Genomic DNA, 18,551 nt, shown 5'->3' with positions numbered 1-18,551 from the left:
GGGATGGGGATGGCCATCTCGGTGCGCGCCGACCAGCGGCGCATCCGACCCCTGGCACACACGGTGGGGGGCAATAGAAGCATGAGCTCCTTATAGTTATCTACAAGAACGTGCAGGAACATGAGCAAGATGACAAAAATCCGAGGTATGGATGGGAAGATGAGATGTGATCGGGAGCTCACAAAAGGGAGACGGGTGAGGTCGACGTCCAGGGCGCAGCGGAGGAGGTCGTCCATCTCCCGCTGCTGCTGCTTGAGCCGTCGCCATGGCCTCCACGGCTGGTGGGTCGAGGCGGGAAGGGAGGCGCAGGAATGGAGAGCCCAGGTCGAAGGCGCCGGTGCGGGAGGCGGCGGGAGAGGGGCGCCCAGCTCCAGACGCTTCGTACGACGGCCCCTCCTTGGGCGGAGGTCCTTGACGCCAGCCGCCTCTATGGCTTGGCGCGGGCGCGGGGCCGGTGGCCGGCGTGGAGGAATTGCGGGCGGGGGCGGGGAGCGACGACGGCGGCGAAGTTGGGGTTCGATTCATGGAAGAAAGGGGGAATCCAGGGAGAGAGATTTTTGGGTTTGGTTGAGTTGGTCTCGTCTCGGGAATACGAGAGATTAATGAGGTATGCGTGCTGGGAACGGGATCGAGGAGACAATGTCGTGATGTTAGCTTTGGGCTTTTGGCCCGTTGAGCATAGGGAGAGATGTAATTTGGGAGCTGATTCGTTTTTAGATGGATCAAATTAATTAACCAACCATGCCCAAACCAGATGACGTGAACCGCACATCATTTTATTGTGAGCAGAACACAAATACTGATACTTCTGCACATGTGGTGAAAAATGGAACCATATATATCATGATGATCAAGGGAAGAAAAAGAAATCACCTTACACGAAGCAAGGTGCTTACGACGAGATCGCAGAAAGAAGACATGGTAATAGAGATCACACCAACGAGGATGGCGAGCACCACCGGTGCATATTCCTTGTCGTCGGTTCAACACCGCCCTCATCTCCCGAGGACAATAAAGCCCTCTTCGCGATCCGCAGAGCGGCAAGATCCTCGCCGCCACCTTCCTTCACATAATGACTATATTGCCTTTCTAAACTTTTGGCATCTTCGCCCTTAACAAGGATAACAAAGATGAAATTAACTAGTTGTTGTTAGGTTATTTTCATTTTTGTCAACTTGCATGCCATCTAAAATTGACGGCGATGAACCATGGTTAATGAATTGATCACTAAGTCGAGGGGCGCCGACTAGTTTTTCTCTCTAGCGAAAACGCAAAAAACATTGTGTTTTGATGCATTGATAAAAAAGAAGGTTATATGGTACAACAAGCCCATTAATGAACTAACACCGCGCCATAGAACAAAACCCTAACTAAGGGCGAATATGGATAAGCACCCATGCTTCCGCGTTTCCCCACGATCTCGATTCTACTTTAATCGTGTCGGCTAACGTGGGTACTGAGGACTAAGCGTTGTCGAAGACCGCCTTGTTCTGATGCTCCCAAATCCACCACGCCACTAGCATGATCAATGACAAGGTTACTTTATGCATCTGGTCGGGGTTGATCATATCACCAGCAACCAACACTTTGTGAAATCACCATGGACAAGTTATAAAAGCTGGCATAGGAGGCCAGGCTAGCATGCATGCTATAGTCGGCTAGAACTACATGTACACGGATATGCTCCAGGTATTTGCATTTTGGTGCTTCCCTCTCACGTCTGATTACCACGAGGTTGCCCGAACAAGACAATTACTATCAAATATACAAAATCCTCCTGGACACGCACGGGGTACGGTGGAGCACCATCAAGCCTCGTGAGGAGCTTGCATGTATTATTAACTAGTGATATTTACGTCCAATCGTGAAAAAAGAAGTGTTCACTAATTGTTTTGCCAAATGCAAGAGTAATTTGTAGATGCATGATATATACATATTTGTAATGCAAAAAAATTACTAATTAAAAGCTGATGTCACTTGCTAGTCAAAAAGACAATTCTTAGACACGTGAAATAATAGGTGGACATGTGTTGCGGTGGTCCAAGTAAAGGGCTAATTCTTCGAGCGTCATGAGCAGAGCAAAATTTACAATGAAATAATAGGTGGACATGTGCTGCCGTGGTTCAATAAAGGCCTAAATCTTCGCCGTCATGATGTGAGCAAAATTTACAATAAAATAATAGGTGGGCATGTCTAGCATTTTCGAGCGACGCACATTGGGTCCACACCGGACCATGACAGGAGTCCTTGTGGGCAGCAGGACAATAATGGAGCGAGATTCCGAAGGATGAAACACCGAGACCCCCCAAGTCGCTTTAGCTCATATACATTTTTGTTTCGAAACATAAACAGTGATTACCACGGTACTATTAAGAAGATTCGATAGAGGTGGAAAAGAGTTAGGGGAACCGAAACCGTGGTTCCCACGACCTTTTTGTTTCGTTGATGTGTCTGTCACCGTGCGTGATGACGGTACGACAAGTCTCAAAGTGACAAGGTCTCTGCCGGCAAGCCGTGATGAATGATGAACGCGTCGAGCTAGCTAGTAGTGGGTCTGCTTGTGGCCATGACATGATTCCTTATGGGCAGTAGGGCAATAATGGAGCGAGATTCGGAAAGGAGGAAACACAGACCACCCCCCCCCCCCAGGTCGCTTTAGCTCATACATTTGTGTGGAAACATAAAGACAGATTACTGTTATAAAAGGTTCAGTTGAGGGTCTGGGAAACATAAAGAATGATGAACGAATCGACAAGTGTGACATGGTTGGCGGCAAGACCATCAGGAGTATGTCATCGGCGGCTGGCGGCGATGTTAAGCATGAGCCGGCAGAGCGCGACTTGGAGAGACCGTCCGGAGATGGAGCATCTTGATCAAACGGGTATATTGGATCGTTTTATGATTACATATATTAATCGAAGCTACTACTGTGCATGCATGCATAGTACCAACTTTATCGTTTCACAAAATTATGAAGCAAATCTAAAAGATATGACACGGGTAGTAGGTACCGTTGACTTTAAATTCTTCGATGCGTTCCAACAAGGAGGCTTTGTTAAGTAAGTAAGTTTTTTTTTGCGAAATGCTAAGTAAGTAAGTTGGGTTTTTAATTACATGGATCATGAAATGGCTTTGCCGTTTTCGGTCTAAATAAAATTAGCTTTGCATTCCGTGGTTGCACTCTCTCGTACGTGCTTGACCAGGTGTGGTTGGGTTGGAATTGGATGGAGTGTTGAACGACGCAATGAAAAGGCCGCCAGCTTTGCGTATTGTACGTTTTTAATTTCGAGGGGAATTGCGTATTGTACGTAGGAGAAGAGAAGAGCAGAGCATAGAAAAAAGCGAAAGCTTTGCATGTTTGTATCGAGGGAAATGCACACAAAACCAACAAAAGAAAAAAAGAAAAAAAAGCTTTGCATCTTTGTAGTGGGCCGTTGAGAAAAAAAAGGAAAGGATGGATTCCAGAGGGCGAGCGAGAGAAAAGGCCAGACTAGCAGCGCAATAAACTGCAATTGCGTGCGTGCGGGCGGGCGGGCGGTTTGGCTTGTTTTTTTCGCGCTCAGGAGCGGGTGGATGGAGAAAGCAGGCGAGCTGATGGAGGGAATGCGAGCGATCATTAATTGCGGCGTAATTAGGGACGAATGGCTGGCCAACTGCGGACATTAATTCCGTGGAAAGGAAGGGTCGTACGACGGGATCGACTCTCGTTGACGCATGGTGTTGATCGACGGCACGTACCACTGCGGCGTGAGTGAATGACCCAGGCGGTCATTAATTCCGTGGAAGTTGGAAACGTGGAGACGCGCGCGCTTTGTTGATGCTGCGGGACGGGCGGTTGGTCAAGTCCCCGGGCTTTTCCAAGTCGTGAAGGAGGCCATCGAGTCTGGGAGCCCATCCTACCATGAAACTTGACGATGGAGGCCCATTACGTACTACAGTAGTATCTATGGTCGGCATACCCAAGCCGCCGGAAGTCTCCCGCTTTCCGCCGCCATTACGTACTGCCTGCTGCTCTACGGCTCCTGCCAGAACCTCCTCCGAGCGTTGAAATCCGGCAATAGTCTCCTCACATACAGCCTCGAGAGGATCATAAAGCCCAACGTCGCAATCCTGCGGGACTGCGGTCTAGCTGACTCTCATAACGCCAAGCTGAGCATAGCTATGCCGAGGATGCTCACCACCAACCCGGAGCGCGTCCGGGTGTTGGTGGCTTGCGCCCAAGGTTTAGGCGTGTCCCCTGGCTCTCCCATGTTCAGACACGCGCTGTACGCCGTCGCATTCCTCGGCGACGAGAAGATCTCCGCGAAAGCGGAGCACTTGAAGAAGACGTTCAGGTGGTCCGATGCTCAGGTGCGTATTGCTGTTTCTAAGGCTCCGCTGCTGCTCACCAGGTCCAAGGACATGCTGCAGAGCAAATCGGAGTTTCTTATCTCTCAGGTGGGGTTGGAACCGGCGTACGTTGCTCACCGGCCCGTAATGATCTGTCTTAGCCTGCAGGGCCGGCTCGAGCCCCGGTACTATGTCCTAAAGTTTCTAAAGGAAAAGGGATTGCTACATCACAATTTGGGGTACTATACAATTGTCCAGGCGACCCAGAAGGTACTCTTGGACAAGTACATATCCCCTCACAGTGAAGCCGCACCGCACCTCGCTCAAGACTATGCAGCCGCTTGCAGAGGAGAAGTGCCCGATAGGTTCATATTTGCTTGAACCAAGAGCAGCGTGCTGAATTTTGAAAATGCATACTCCACCAACAAAGATTTATTGTAAGCTGGTCATTCATGTATCATTGTGTCTAACTGGATGTTTGTTCTCTCGCTATTGCCTGCTGGCTCTGTCGTTTCTAGCTGAAAGTTGATATTTCATTTGTGAGTTGGGTTATGCCCACTACATCAATCAGTAGAGAAGAGAGATTGGTATGGTTGTGAACTTATCAACACCCATGCTTCATGGACACATATTGAAAGTATCAGTGACTAGTATGTCCGCACTATTGATATCTTTGTGGATAATGATGCGGAAGCTGCGGAGTGTTCTCAAATGGTTCTTACGGTACTCTGTCAGGTTAACTCTTTTGGGTCCGCTAAGTTACCGGTATTTCTCCAATTTCCTTGTTTCTTCATAATCAGTTTATTCATGGAGATGTTTTGTCCGCAAGACAAACTGAATATGTTTACATCTCTCACCTCTTTTTTCATGGATTACATATCGTGAATTGAATTGGCCATTCCTCTTCTTCTTTTTCTATCTTCATCCAGGCTCACCCTCGTCATCCAATCTTGACATACTATAATCCGACAGCTCATTAATTGGAATTTGTCATTGAAACACTCGTGCGCAAAGTTTCGTCTTGCTTGAATTGCCTTGAGGCCGCGATCGTAGCTTCAATAGCAGAACCTGTTGCAGCCTGGAGGACTATTGTACAAATCAATGACGATGAACACTGTGGGTGGTAAGTGCTAAGTTACTACTGTAAGCCTATATATCTATTGGTGCCCATAATTTCTCTCCCGAGAGAAGTATGGTGATGATCAAACAGATGGTAATAATTTGTTTGCAGTTTCATGTTAAGAAAATCAGAGGTGATGTGTGTGGAGGAGGGACGACCAAATCTCGTACAAGGTCTTGGCATCATCAAGGCTAAAGCAGCAGAGATTCTGAATTGTCAAATGGGAAATTTATATTGTAAGTGCTACCATCATCTATAAATCATGCTAGCCACTGCCACACAAATGGTTCTGAATTTTCTCATGGACTCACCCATACACATGTACATTCTGTACGTGAATAATAATTTAGGCATAGCTAACTGCCTAGTCCTGAACCATCTCTGGAGTGGCTTTCCTTCCCAAGCTGCTGTAAGGTTAAAACCACTATAGTACAAATATTTAGGCAGCATTGTAGGAGTATATAAATATTAGGACACCAGTTGTCAACCTATAAGTACTGCTCCATTTGCACTTAACTTACATAGTAAATAACGACATGATAAACAATCTCTCGCAGAGAATTGAAGAAAACAACAATTATATAGCTGGTTCTAGACGAAGAGTTCTTCAAGGTGCAGCTGGACCTGGACCTGTGACCACCGTAGGCATTCTAAGCTCTGTCTCAAATGTAGTATCGTTGCTCACATCAGCGGACTGCGCACTGGTGTAAGCATTATAATTCCAGCTCGAGTTCTCGCCGCTGTTACCACTGGTGTGCAAGCCATGAGCACGGCCTGCCTCGAGGTCGATGCACTCCTGCAATTGTGCCACCACGTCAGCCATGGCGGGTCGTTGTGTCGACGCTTGTGCGGTGCATTTGAGGGCGATCTCCGTCACCTTCCACACACTGTTTACATCGTAATCGCCGTGCATGCGAGCGTCCACTACACTCTCGATGTTGCCTCGGGCCAGTCGCCTCCGTGCCCAATAGATGATGCTTGTGGGCTCTGGATCCGAAAGGATGGCCTGCTTCCCTGTGACTAATTCTAGAAGCACCACGCCGAAGCTGTACACATCACTCTTAGTCGTTGGTTGCATAGTGGCCTGGTATTCCGGATCGACGTACCCGGGGGTACCAACAAGTGTATTTGTAGAAATGTAGGCGTCGTTGTGCTGGTCAAAGGCCTTGGACAAGCCAAAATCGGCGATCTTGGCTTCCAACCTTGCGTTCAGTAGGATGTTGGTGGCCTTGACGTCTCTGTGGATGAGGGGTGGATTGCACCCCTTGTGTAGATACTCCAACCCTACACATCACATGACCAGACAACTATAAGTTTCATGTGTGGCTTTGAAGATTGAAAAGTGGTGTCTTCTTTGTTTCAGAAATGAAGTTGAGTGGTGTTCACCTTGTGCAGATTCATGTGCGATTCGAAGTCTCTCTCCCCATGGTAAATTTCCGTTGTGGTTGCTTCCTGCAAATACAAATAACACCATGATTTCTGAATCAATGGCCGGTAGGTAGTTTAGATGAACCAGACTCGCATATTTGCATTGCTAGACTTTTCATATGCTCTAATCTGAGTACAAACCACCATTTTAATGACCATTCTAAAGTGAAATAAACTTTGTATACATACCGGAAATGTGCTCTCGTAGGGTTCCTTGGGCCATGTACTCGTACACAAGTGCCATGTACTCCCCGTCCTTGCAGTAACCAATCATAGAGACAAGGTTCTTGTGATGAATCCGGGTCAAAATCTGAGCCTGCACAAGCACATAAATTTTCATATCGAAACCGCCGATTTCCACTTAAAACTGAACACCTACATGTATACAAGTAAACACTCCATGCATTTAAAAGAGTTTGGTATCATGGTACCTCTGCTAGGAACTCCTTGTTTCCTTGATTGGAGGAGTGAGACCGTAGCTTCACTGCCACTTGAATGCCATCCTGTAAGAAGCCATCGTAAACATTGCCGAAGCCTCCCCGGCCGAGCACTCGCTGGAAGCCATTGGTTATCATATCGAGTTCCTCATACGTGAACCGGCGGTTCTCAACTAGCCGCAGCGAATCACTGTCATCGCCATAGCCCGTCGACATTTCTTCCTCGTTTTCTGGCTTTATTGTGGTCTTGTTCATCAATCCTTCATGTAGACATAGGAAATTCATAAATTGATACATACCACATCTGGATATTGATGTGCCATAGCTAAATCATGGAGAAAAGGGCCTCACTCTCACCTCGCTGCTGGTTCCGCCGTCTTAGCAGGCAAAAGGCTACTAGTGCCACAGATACTATCACCACAATGACAAGTACTGGGACAACAATGTAGATGGCCACTTTGCTCTTTCTTTTAGCAGCAACTTTACATGAATTACCGCTGGTGCAAAGGTTTGGATTGTTGCCATGTCTAATAAATTAAGGACCAAGTTAATTAATTTAAATGCTTAATGGAGTTTATCAAGTACTCCCCCTTGCCCTGGTTAAATAGACGTCCGCGTATTTCAGGTTCAACTTTAGCCATCAATCGGGCAAACGAAATGTAGGCTATGTGTGGTCAAAGTTAAATCTGAAAATACGTGGACGCCTGAAAACTAGAACATATTATACATACCTTAGATCGAGGGAGCCATCTTGAATTCTTCTGAGAAGTCCAGGGGGAATTGATCCATTGAGCTGATTGCCAGAAAAATCTCTAGAGGAAACAAATTAAAACACTATATATATTTGTACATGGATGCATGATCAGTCAATTAGTAAATCGGTCAATGTTTCCTGAGAGTTGCCTATATATACCTTTGCTGGAACTAATTGATCTCGTTATTACATACATGCAATGTGTTGTTGTTTCACTGTGTAAATAAATGTATGTGCGTACGAGGCAATGTGTAATTAGCTAATTTGTGTTTATTGTTGCCCTACTTACATAAATGTCAATGATTGTAATTGTGAAAGGGCATCTGGAATTGAGCCTATCAAGTTATTGTTTGACAAATCCCTGCAAGGTAAAGAAATAATATATTTATTTTCATAAAGCGTATGTTGCTGAAAACTATAAATAATTTAAGCCAAATAAATCAAGAAATCCAAACATACAAGTATTGGAGAGCTTTGAGGTTCGCGAAAGAAGATGATATATCACCATTCAAGCCATTGGAGGACAAATTCCTAAAAAATACATACACGAAGATCAGTTTCATTTTCTAAATATAAATAAAAAAGCCTTTTGGTCTGTAAACTACTGTCCAGTTCAAGATTTGGTCCTTAAACATCATAACCAAACATCTTAGATCCTAGTTTTTCTTTCGGAAAAAACAATATCTGTTCATGGGTTCGAGTAAATTGGTGTGACCAATGACACGCTGGTGGTTCTGCACATGTAAGCAGCCTAGAACAAAAAAAACAGAAAACAGGGGAAAATATAATTCAATGGACACTAAAACATATATGAATAAAATGTACAAAAAATCTAGGAAAACATAAAAATATTATGAAAATACTAATTTTTGTGACTCCCCACACTTTTTTTTGTAAACATGGGAAGAATAAGTATTTTTAAGTACTAAGTGGTTTATGGAATTAATCAGTACTACTTGAATATTCATGGAAAACACCAAAAAACAGTGGCACTTCTCTTGATTTATCTGTGAAATTTCTTTAGTTTCGAAAAGAATGGAACACTCACTTGACTCGTGTAAAATTGAATGACCGGAAATATATGTTGTTGGTTTGAGAGAGACGTATTCTTATATTTTTCGCAATTAACCTTGCCACAACCACCTGTGTGAAAACACCGCTTATGGATCAAACAGGTTGACTTGGTCCATGGCTATTATATTTGTCCAATTCGTAAATTTTAGTAGGGTCCAAAAAGTCTGATATTCAAGTTGAACGGCCAAATTTAAAAGTATGACAAATAGTATTATAGCTTTTCATAATTAACATTTCCATTAGCTCCGGCATGGAAGTCATTCTGTGTAGATCATGTGAAGTATACTTACATGCTTGTGATCCTTGGATTGGTGGCGGCGGCGTAGTTACAAGTGAGCCTATCCCACACCATAGTCTTGGGAAAGCACGGGTCACCCATCTAGTTCTTCTGCACCTGATACTTGGCCTTGATCGCCATGGCGGCCGATGCTGTGCGCATGCACCCAACATTTCAATGGATAGAGAGATAAATAGATGTTCTTAAAAGCCTTAAATTAAATAATTACCATCCTGGTACTCGGTGCCAAGGTTGGTGGTGGGGATGACGGAGAACACCTCGACGGCGTTGATGATGGGAGGCAGAGTGGAGTTGGCGGTGCAGTTGATGGAGACGTTGTATCTGCTGCTGTACCGGGAGGGAACACTATCATAGGCGGCAGCGCTGTTGAGGTATACCGGCGTGTATCCTGACGAGTAGTACCAGGGCTTGCCGTTGATGCTCACATAGAACTCGCGAACTGCGTTGGTGTCAATGAGCTGCAGCTCGGCGAAGTGCATGATGGCGATGTACCCTGGGGTCGGGTCGTCGGGCCGGGGCTCTGCGTCCCAACTGAAGTCGATGCTCCAGGAGGCGTTCCGTGGCGTCAACGCCGTCTGCATCACCGCCGTGGGGGGCAGGAAGAAGTCCTTCTCGTCACCGTTGTGCACCCTGCCCGTCGTCGACATCTCCGTCCATATCGTGGCGTCGAACCACGGGGTCCAGATGCGGTCGTGCGGGTCGTCGGGGTACCTGACAATGTACGAGTCGTTGGCCTGACCAGCGTTTAACCTGGCGTACAGGACCAGCCCCTGTGTTGCCGTCACCTGCGGGTAGAGCTTCATCTTCAGCGGCCTCAGGTCCAGCGATGAGATGAACGGCGTCCCGCCGCCCGTGTTCACCAGGCAAACATGCACCATGTCGTCCGGTACGACGATGATGGCCTCCACCGTCACCGCGCCGCCCAACGGGTCCGACCACGACCACATGTTCACCGTCGTCCAGAAGTTGACGCCGATGTGGAGGTCGAACGACGCAGGCGGCCGGCTGAGCCCGTCGTAGTTGCCGTACGTGAAGCTGGCGCGGACGAGGTACTTGAGACCCCGCACCAGGGAGCGGAGCGTGTAGCAGTTGCGCGTGCCGTCGGGGAAGCTCCGCAGGTTGTAGGAGCGCCGCGACTGAATTGGACGGAGGTACTCGGCCGAGATATTGTGGTTCGTGCCTGACTCGATGAAGCTGGTGTCAGGGACGTACGCCAGCTTCGTTGTGTCGTCGATGTAGCCCCCCGCCTCCCCCGGTGGTAGCCCGCAGTCTATGCTGATGAAACCTATGCTGTCAGTCTGGGCGAGAGCCTGGAGTATGCCGCCGGCCAAGCAGAGAAGCTGCAGCCACCACCTTGGCACCATTGTTGTCCGCCTTGAGTGCTCCACACGAGGCTTGCGTGCAACCAGCTTATGAAGCGTCACTGTAATATGCAGGTCATCGCTTGAGCTAAAATATAGGGTATCACTTGCGGACACAAGGATCAAGTGGTCATCTCCATAAAAATAAAAGATCAACTGGTAGTGGAAATGGCTAGGTAAATGCTTATTAGAGGGTTTTGGTAAGATTTTCTTCAAAATAATACCTATAAGATAAACCACTATCTAACGACAACTATTATCTTTTGATCAGATTTAGGAGATTTGAATGCAACCTCTCCCACTTCGGTAAGTCAATTGTAGCTAGTGCTACAAGATTAGATTTGGAGAAAACATGTAGATTCCATTGACAAAAAAAGTACTTCTAGTTTTCTGGTCTACATTTTGTGGTACTTAAGCTCTTTTATATAGGAGGGCATTCCTTGTTGTTGTTGTTGTTGTTGTTGTTTTTTCATGCATATTACAGTACTATTAATTTTTTGAAAGGAAACCGGTAGGGGGGCAAAACAAGTTTATTTTTAATTAATAAGAACCTAAATTCATGTTCTTGAGGATTTAAATTGGGTGACTAGGCTGTATATCTACTCCCCTACTTACGTTGTCCCTGCCACCTTTCACTTACCTACCGGCCTCTCATCGCCCCTTCCATTTCTCCATTGTCGCCTCCTCGTCCTCATATTTTGGCAACCTGTCAGCATGACCATCCAGACCTATAAATATGAGGTGAGGCATAGACCCTCAATCAGGCTCTTGTCCATAACTGTAGGAGCCCCCACAATTATCCATCCGATGTTGTTGAGCCTCTAGAGATGACGGGCACATTGGGAGTCCGCCCAAATCTGACTTGTGATGATTGTCGGGTGCTAGCTCCTCGCTATTGCTTGGATATCTATCCATCTTCGCCGGGTTTAATTGGTATATTGGTGATACTAATACATTTTTGTTATAAAAATGCATAGTATGCATTGTGATTATTTATACTTAATTAATTTGTTGTAAAAGTTTGTAAACTTTGAATCTTCTACCGTGCTTGCATTATTCTAACCAAGATGGCAGAATATGACACTCAAAATGACAAGGGTGACACAAGAACTTGTACCTTGTACGAAATTCCTCCTACTTTACAAAGTCAACTTTCATGTTAGTCATATAGTTAAATAAGTACTCTCTCCAATCTGTATTAAGTATCGCTGGTTTAGTATAATTTTGTACTAAATCAATGAAACTTATTATCGATAGGTGACATCATCTAGCTAACTTGTTGCTATGTATTACATGCAATAACAATATAGAAACGGTGAATAACGCACTTATATATTGTCGTCTCTCATGAAGATAAGACAAGTGCGCAAACGCGCATGCGTACGTATTAATAGGATCTCATAGAGACGAGATCAACCATGGACGACACGGCTAATTATGTCAGGTTAGGACTTATGAAAGTTTACACCAATAATTAGGAGCGACTTGTTTCGGTTGCTACTAAAATAATACATGATGAGTGAGGATCTTCCGTATGTTCTTTTGTCACAGTGGAAAACATTTTTCTGAAGATAACAAGACAAAGAGTCAATGAGAATTGTCATTGTAGAGGATAGATAATTGCCTTGTGAACTTGACGGTCATGGACTGATGGACCGCATTGCCCTTTATCAGATCACGCTCAACAAGGTCCACGCCGCAAATCCTAACTTCTGTTTATACCCGGAATGACCTGTGAGACAGTGAGAGCGAATCAGCAATGAGCGTCTGCCGAGCAGGCTTCTCCCCAGTCGTCCTATAATGTCGAGGAGATGTATGGACGATGGCTATGAACAAGGAAAGAGGTGCCACTGTTGTAGGGTTGTAGCATATTGAGATTTGAAGGTTTGACATTCTTTTTTGGTTCACCAGGATCAGCTGGTGACATTAATGAGCTGCAGAGGAAAGCACCGTACGAGGCTTACTATTTTCCCATATAAAATACACATTCTTGGAACGAACAGCAAGGCAGAAAAACTCTTCGCTTTGCCTAGGGTTAGGGAGGCAACCGCGCCGCCAGCCCAAGACCCCCTCCCCTCTCCTGCCACTCGCCGCCGCCGAAGGACCCGTCGGGCGAAGCCTGTGCGACGGCGGGGACCTTATCCCCGGGCACGGGCCCCCTTCCTCGCGCGGGCGGTGGCATTTCTCGGTGTTTATTTGGCGGCGGCGCGGTGTCGTGGTCCTAGGGCGGGCCTGTGGGGCTAGGGTGGTACTGCGGCGCCGTGGCGGCGCTAGCTGTTGTTGTTGCTATCTGGCACCGTGGTGGTGCTATCAGCTGCACGGTTGGCGGCCGAGAGCCCGACGGCGGATGCAGAATTAAGACCCTGATCTGGCCGGTGGCTGTGGCGTGGTGATGTAGGTGGTGGGCACGGCCTTCTCCAACCTCGGTGTTCCTCTCCTCTGGATGGTTGTGGCTAAAGCCGATGGCTTTCATCCTCGTCCCCCACGTGCTCTGGCTGCTTCGGGGTGGTGGTGTATGGTCGGGGGGAAAGCCCTGCTTGGCGTTGTCTGATGCTGAACACATCGACATCTGTGGGCGCCGTTACCTTCTTGGAGGCGTGCTCATGGGCTTCACCTTGCCTTCCCCCTTCTCACTGGCCCAGGGAAACCCTAGGTCCCGTCTATTGGACCAGGCGGAGGCGGCGCCACGATGTCGTTATCTTGTTGAAGACGTCGTCAAGGCCACTGGGAGGGCTGATGCGACATTCGGAGACTGGGGGCGTGTGGTGTTGCAAGTGTTGGCCGCCGCCCAAGGCGTTGGCTTCAGGGGCGCATGGAAGACGCATCGTGGTTGACGTCTTCCCCGAGTATATCAAGACCCTACCTTCTTCTCGCCGAATCCCTCTAGGCGCCTGAAGGAAGGTACATTGGTCCGGGTTGCCTTGGAGTTGAGGTCGAGCTTCGGTGGTGTCCTCGGTTTGTGACGCGATCCAGAACCACGTGTTCCCTTCTCCTCGACATTCGTGGAAGGATGTTGGGAAAGATGAGTAGTTCATCGTCGAGCTTGTAGAGGGTGTGTTGTTTGCAGCTCGGCAATGTCTCGTGTGGGGTGTGGATTTGTATACTTCTTGGTGTTGTCTCAGTTGTCTTAGCCTCTTCTTCTATATGATTAATGCGCCTTTCATGGTGTATTCTCAAAAAATAAAATACACATTCTTATTTATTATTTTGGTAGTTTTTTAAAACAAAGGCAAAAAAATATCTTATCCATTAATTAAGGAAAAAGTGTCCAGTTAATTAGATGAAAACCGGGAAAAAATTGGTACAAACTACACCAAGGTCACCCAAACACTAAAACAACAGGGTCGTGCCCACTCTTGTTGACGGCACATCGGAGGCCACAAAAGGACGCAAACCGCTCCACCAAACTAGCCAAACTAGCTCACACCTCTACCGAAGAGCAGGAGCCATGTATGTAATGCGAGGAGCAAATCTAGGACGCTCCCACAAAGGTGAAGAAGAATACATCCACAAGTTCGTACACCATAAGTGAAGCCCGATATGCTGCCAACCAACATCGAGAGGCACCTCCACACCCACACCACACAAGGCCAAACCCCTCGAGGTTGTCGAACACTCGGAGCTGCCGCTCCTAATTGCCGCCACTCCTAATTGCCGCCACTCCGCCATGACCAGCGGGATCAACCAAGATCACCTACTTTCGGGGCCGCCTCCCTGACATACGGTCGCTCGCTCTCGAGCTGCAATGCTGCACGAACTGACAACCCGCAACCCAAACTACCTAGGCCAGTGATGACTGCAAGTGCACTTGTATATTGTAGCTAGCTAGTTTCAAAAGTAAGAGTATTGAACCATGCAGAGCTATTTTCTTAAGATCTTTATGCACCCTCGTCACTATCTATCAAAGGATACTTGAAAGCTGTCCTTGATCCTAAGTAAGAGTGTTTTAAGTAGAGTTACTTTGTGTGTAAAGTAATGCTGACAAGTAAAGTAAACATAAAGACAATCATGGTGTAAATAAAAATTAAACTATAGTAAGATGAAATGTCCTCAGAAATGTAGGATCTAGCTCTAGCATTGGTATTAAATATGATTAGGATAAATCTATGCCTTTCTTCACAACATGTGTGGGGAGAGCTTCATAAAAAATGATCACAGACAAGCCATATTTCATCCTGAATAACCACTGCAATGATCGTAAGCAAGCTACCCCGATCCCTCACAATTAAGGGTTTCTCCATACATATTGATATGAGCTTAGTGAATCTCTCTTTTTCCCCCTTGACCATATGAATAGTGCACCGACATGTTATATCACTTAGCACCGTATATACTACCACATGTTCAAAGGTAATTCCCTATCTAGTACCAAAGGAAAATATTACATGGTCGACTTCATACAATATATAGAGAGAAAACCAACACAGAATCATGAACCAAAGTTATAAATCATTATCTTTAGCTTATATCATAATATTGCTAGGGTTTCTCCATCTACCCCAAAACAAGGTAAACTACTTACTCATGGAAGCAATCAACAACATCATCATAGGCGTATGGAATGAATATGAATGTATGGATGAGTACAAGTGCAAATCCACAATAGCAATTGGAATTAAAATAGTATGCATGAGAGTGAACGAGATGAGAATGGTGATGATGATGATGAAGATACATCGGTTGATGATTATGGGAATGATGCCTTGGCCTCCAACGATCTGTGTAGCAGCGAGGATGATACCCTAGATTCTTCAAGTTCCCCCTCCAAATCCTTTTCGGAGGTGAGGTTTCTGTGAGATGTGGTGTCTCTTAAGGTCGGATCCGTCTTCGCGTGGTGAAAATATTTGACGAAGCGGAGGTGGTGCTACAAGGTATGGGTGGGCCCTGCCCGTACCAACAGTCGTTAAAGCTTCTGGAGTTTCCTCTCGCGTTGCCTCTTCACCCAGGTGCATGGACAACCATTTAGATGACTTTTATTACTTTAAACTATTAAGATATTGATGAACATATCATTTAGGTGTGCGCAAGCGTCGTAAAATACCAAAATCCTATCACTACATATGTAAAAAACTTAAGATAAATATGCTTCAAAATTGCACTCATCAGGCAGCCGCATGCAGATCACAGTCATCACACCAACTCATCCGGGCCGCCGCCCCTACGTAAAAGTGCGACCACCCCCATTTGGACGCGTCGACCAGGCCGACAAAGTTGTCGCACAAGCAACACGGCACTTCCACCCAAGCCATGAGGATTCATGAACCTATCTTAGAGTGTGATGGCTCCAAGAGAACAATTGTAATACTTTTCAATATGAAAGGATGTCGAACCCACGGGGAGCTGAAGGTATTGGTTAGTAAGTTCGACAAGTAAAACAATTAAAGCGTGCAGTGATTTTGGTATTTTGAGTTTGTAGTTTGCAATAAAATAAAGTACTGAAACAAACGAAATAGCAATAAATAAATGCTCTCAATGAGAGAAAGCCTAATGCTCTATGCAGCAGGAGGACAAGCTCAAGTGTGTGTACTTATATGGGACAAGCGTTCCCAAGGGCGGCATGGATTTACTTAGCATTAGATTTCTACACAATATGGTGAATATCTTGTCAAGTTTCATTCATTCAGGGCGGAGCCTAAATTAGGTGCATCCATAGATATGAGCAAATGCACCACTTATGACGGGTCGTAGAGAAATTTCATGAGAAAGTATAGAAATCATTATGACATAAATGTCCCACCATAGAAGTGTTAGTTCATTGGCCCCGACATAAACCCCTCTAATCCAACTCAAAGTATTGGAAGGTGGTTTCTGTCATTCTGTACCTTCCAACCCTCATCATTACATCAAACAGTAGCCATATGTGCCCACATAGGTGAAGTAATATGCAGTCAACGTTCGCATAGAACCATCATAGAACCGCATAAAAGATTAAAACTTAACCAAATACTCATTGCATATTATATGGAAACTATGGCCAATTCGTCCTATGCCCTCAGGAACATGGGGATCTACTCACAAGTACCAACCATGATATGGATCAGAGGCATATGGATTACAACACAATATGAAAGTATAATATCTCCACCAAATAAATACAAGTTACCAATCACAAACATGCAAATAGCACTTAAACAATATCTGGGGTTCAATCAATCACAAACTATGAGGGGATGAAGTGGATCTTGGAGATGGAGATGGTGATGATGATGGTGTTGATGAAGATGTTGATGGAGAGGCCTCCCCGTACGCCAAGGAGGAGTGGTGATGACGATAACATCGATTTCCCCCTCACCGGAGGCTCCGGTGCTGCAGGATCTTCCCTCTCCCGGAGTAGGAGAGGATTTTCCCTCCGCCGCCTCTCTAAATCTTGGAAAAAATATGGCGTAGGTTTACTAGCGAGATGGAGGCGTCTGTAGAAGGAGGGGTCGAGACGACGCTCAAGCCCCAAACAGGTCTGGGTGGCGCGCCCAGCTGAGGGGGGCAGACCACCTGGTCTCGTTTGGCCCTCGTGGCTTCCCACTCATGCTTTTTGGACCCACGGTCTTTCTCTTGATGAAAAACTGATCAGATATTTTCCTTTAATTTTTAGGCGTCCATAAGGTCCCTGAAACAACAAAATACGAAAAAAGAGCTTTTCTGTCTCACAGAAATTAAATACCAACAATGGAAGGGACTTTGTAGGAAAGTCTGATAAATTAACTAAAATGCATAAAAAAGATGGATCATGGCAAATATCATTCAAAACTAATCTTATAAGTCATTATATTGATCCCAAACTTAAACCTTTGCTCATCCTCGAGCAAATAAGCTAATAGATCATATCATGTATCAATGAGCTTATGGTTGATAATAGAATACAAGCATGACATCTTCAACTTATGCATATTCACTTGTCTTCAAAGATTAATGAATTAACAACCATACAAAGTGGGGTACATAAAATAGGAGTTCTAGCAACTACCCCTTGCTTTTGAACAAAACTAACCATTGCATGTTGGATAATTGAACATGTCTCAAATTTGTCTTATTCTCTTGGATATTGCTTTGCATTGCTTTTTACCTTACTCTCTTTGATTTTAATCTTGCCTTTGCAATGAAGATAAACTCTCATAGAACAACTAGTTAAAAGAACAGAGTTTATTAAACAACAAGATAGACATGAAGTTCGACTTTGTCAAACACTTTCACCATCTTTTAAATGGAATCACTTAACGGCCTTGCCTCTTAGTCACCAGTATAAAGCTTATTCATGGATCTTTCAATCATGCCATATGCTCTACTCAACCTTTGTCTTTCACTTTCCACGGCTAACCCAATCCTCGGGTGCCTACCTTTCATACACTTTTCTATAGAGCATATTTATTGAAATATCAATGACCCTCAGTTTACTCGTGGATTACTAAGTAGTACAAATGTATCTCATGTCCCCCTGTCATCATCTCTTTCTAACTATATATTTGTTCTACAAAACCATATCTCTACCCGAAATTCATGGTATTCTTTTTTCTTCGTCTGTAAACATCACTTGCATGGATCTTTCCTTTGTTGCAAGTTTTTGTTTGTTTGAGAATTTCTATGCTTGTCCAACACACTCAAGTTAATCTAATTTAAGACAAGATGTAGCTAAAACTTCTAGATACAAGGAGCACATCTGCATGGGTGTTACCCATAAATCTCCAAACAAAAGAATCATGGATGACACCATACTTCATACTTTATTCAAAAACCACTCAACCAAGGATAAATGATA

General features: G+C 45.4%; 1 protein-coding gene and 1 pseudogene across 1 annotated transcript in view; one reads left to right on the top strand and one right to left on the bottom strand.

Annotated features, from left to right (window-relative positions):
• Positions 1-4,710, top strand: part of LOC124660178 — a 5,258-nt gene extending 548 nt beyond the window's left edge. Inside the window, exon 2 of the mRNA XM_047197975.1 lies at positions 3,999-4,710. Coding sequence (XP_047053931.1) covers positions 3,999-4,710 — 712 coding nt within the window. The remainder of the gene's footprint in view (positions 1-3,998) is intronic.
• A 1,346-nt stretch (positions 4,711-6,056) lies between these two features.
• Positions 6,057-10,804, bottom strand: LOC124662599 (annotated as a pseudogene).
• Between the last annotated feature and the right edge of the window lie 7,747 nt (positions 10,805-18,551).

The sequence above is a fragment of the Lolium rigidum genome, chromosome 6 (genome assembly GCF_022539505.1).
Source record: "Lolium rigidum isolate FL_2022 chromosome 6, APGP_CSIRO_Lrig_0.1, whole genome shotgun sequence".
Taxonomy (NCBI): domain Eukaryota; kingdom Viridiplantae; phylum Streptophyta; class Magnoliopsida; order Poales; family Poaceae; genus Lolium; species Lolium rigidum.
This window is presented reverse-complemented; position numbering and strand designations above follow the sequence as displayed.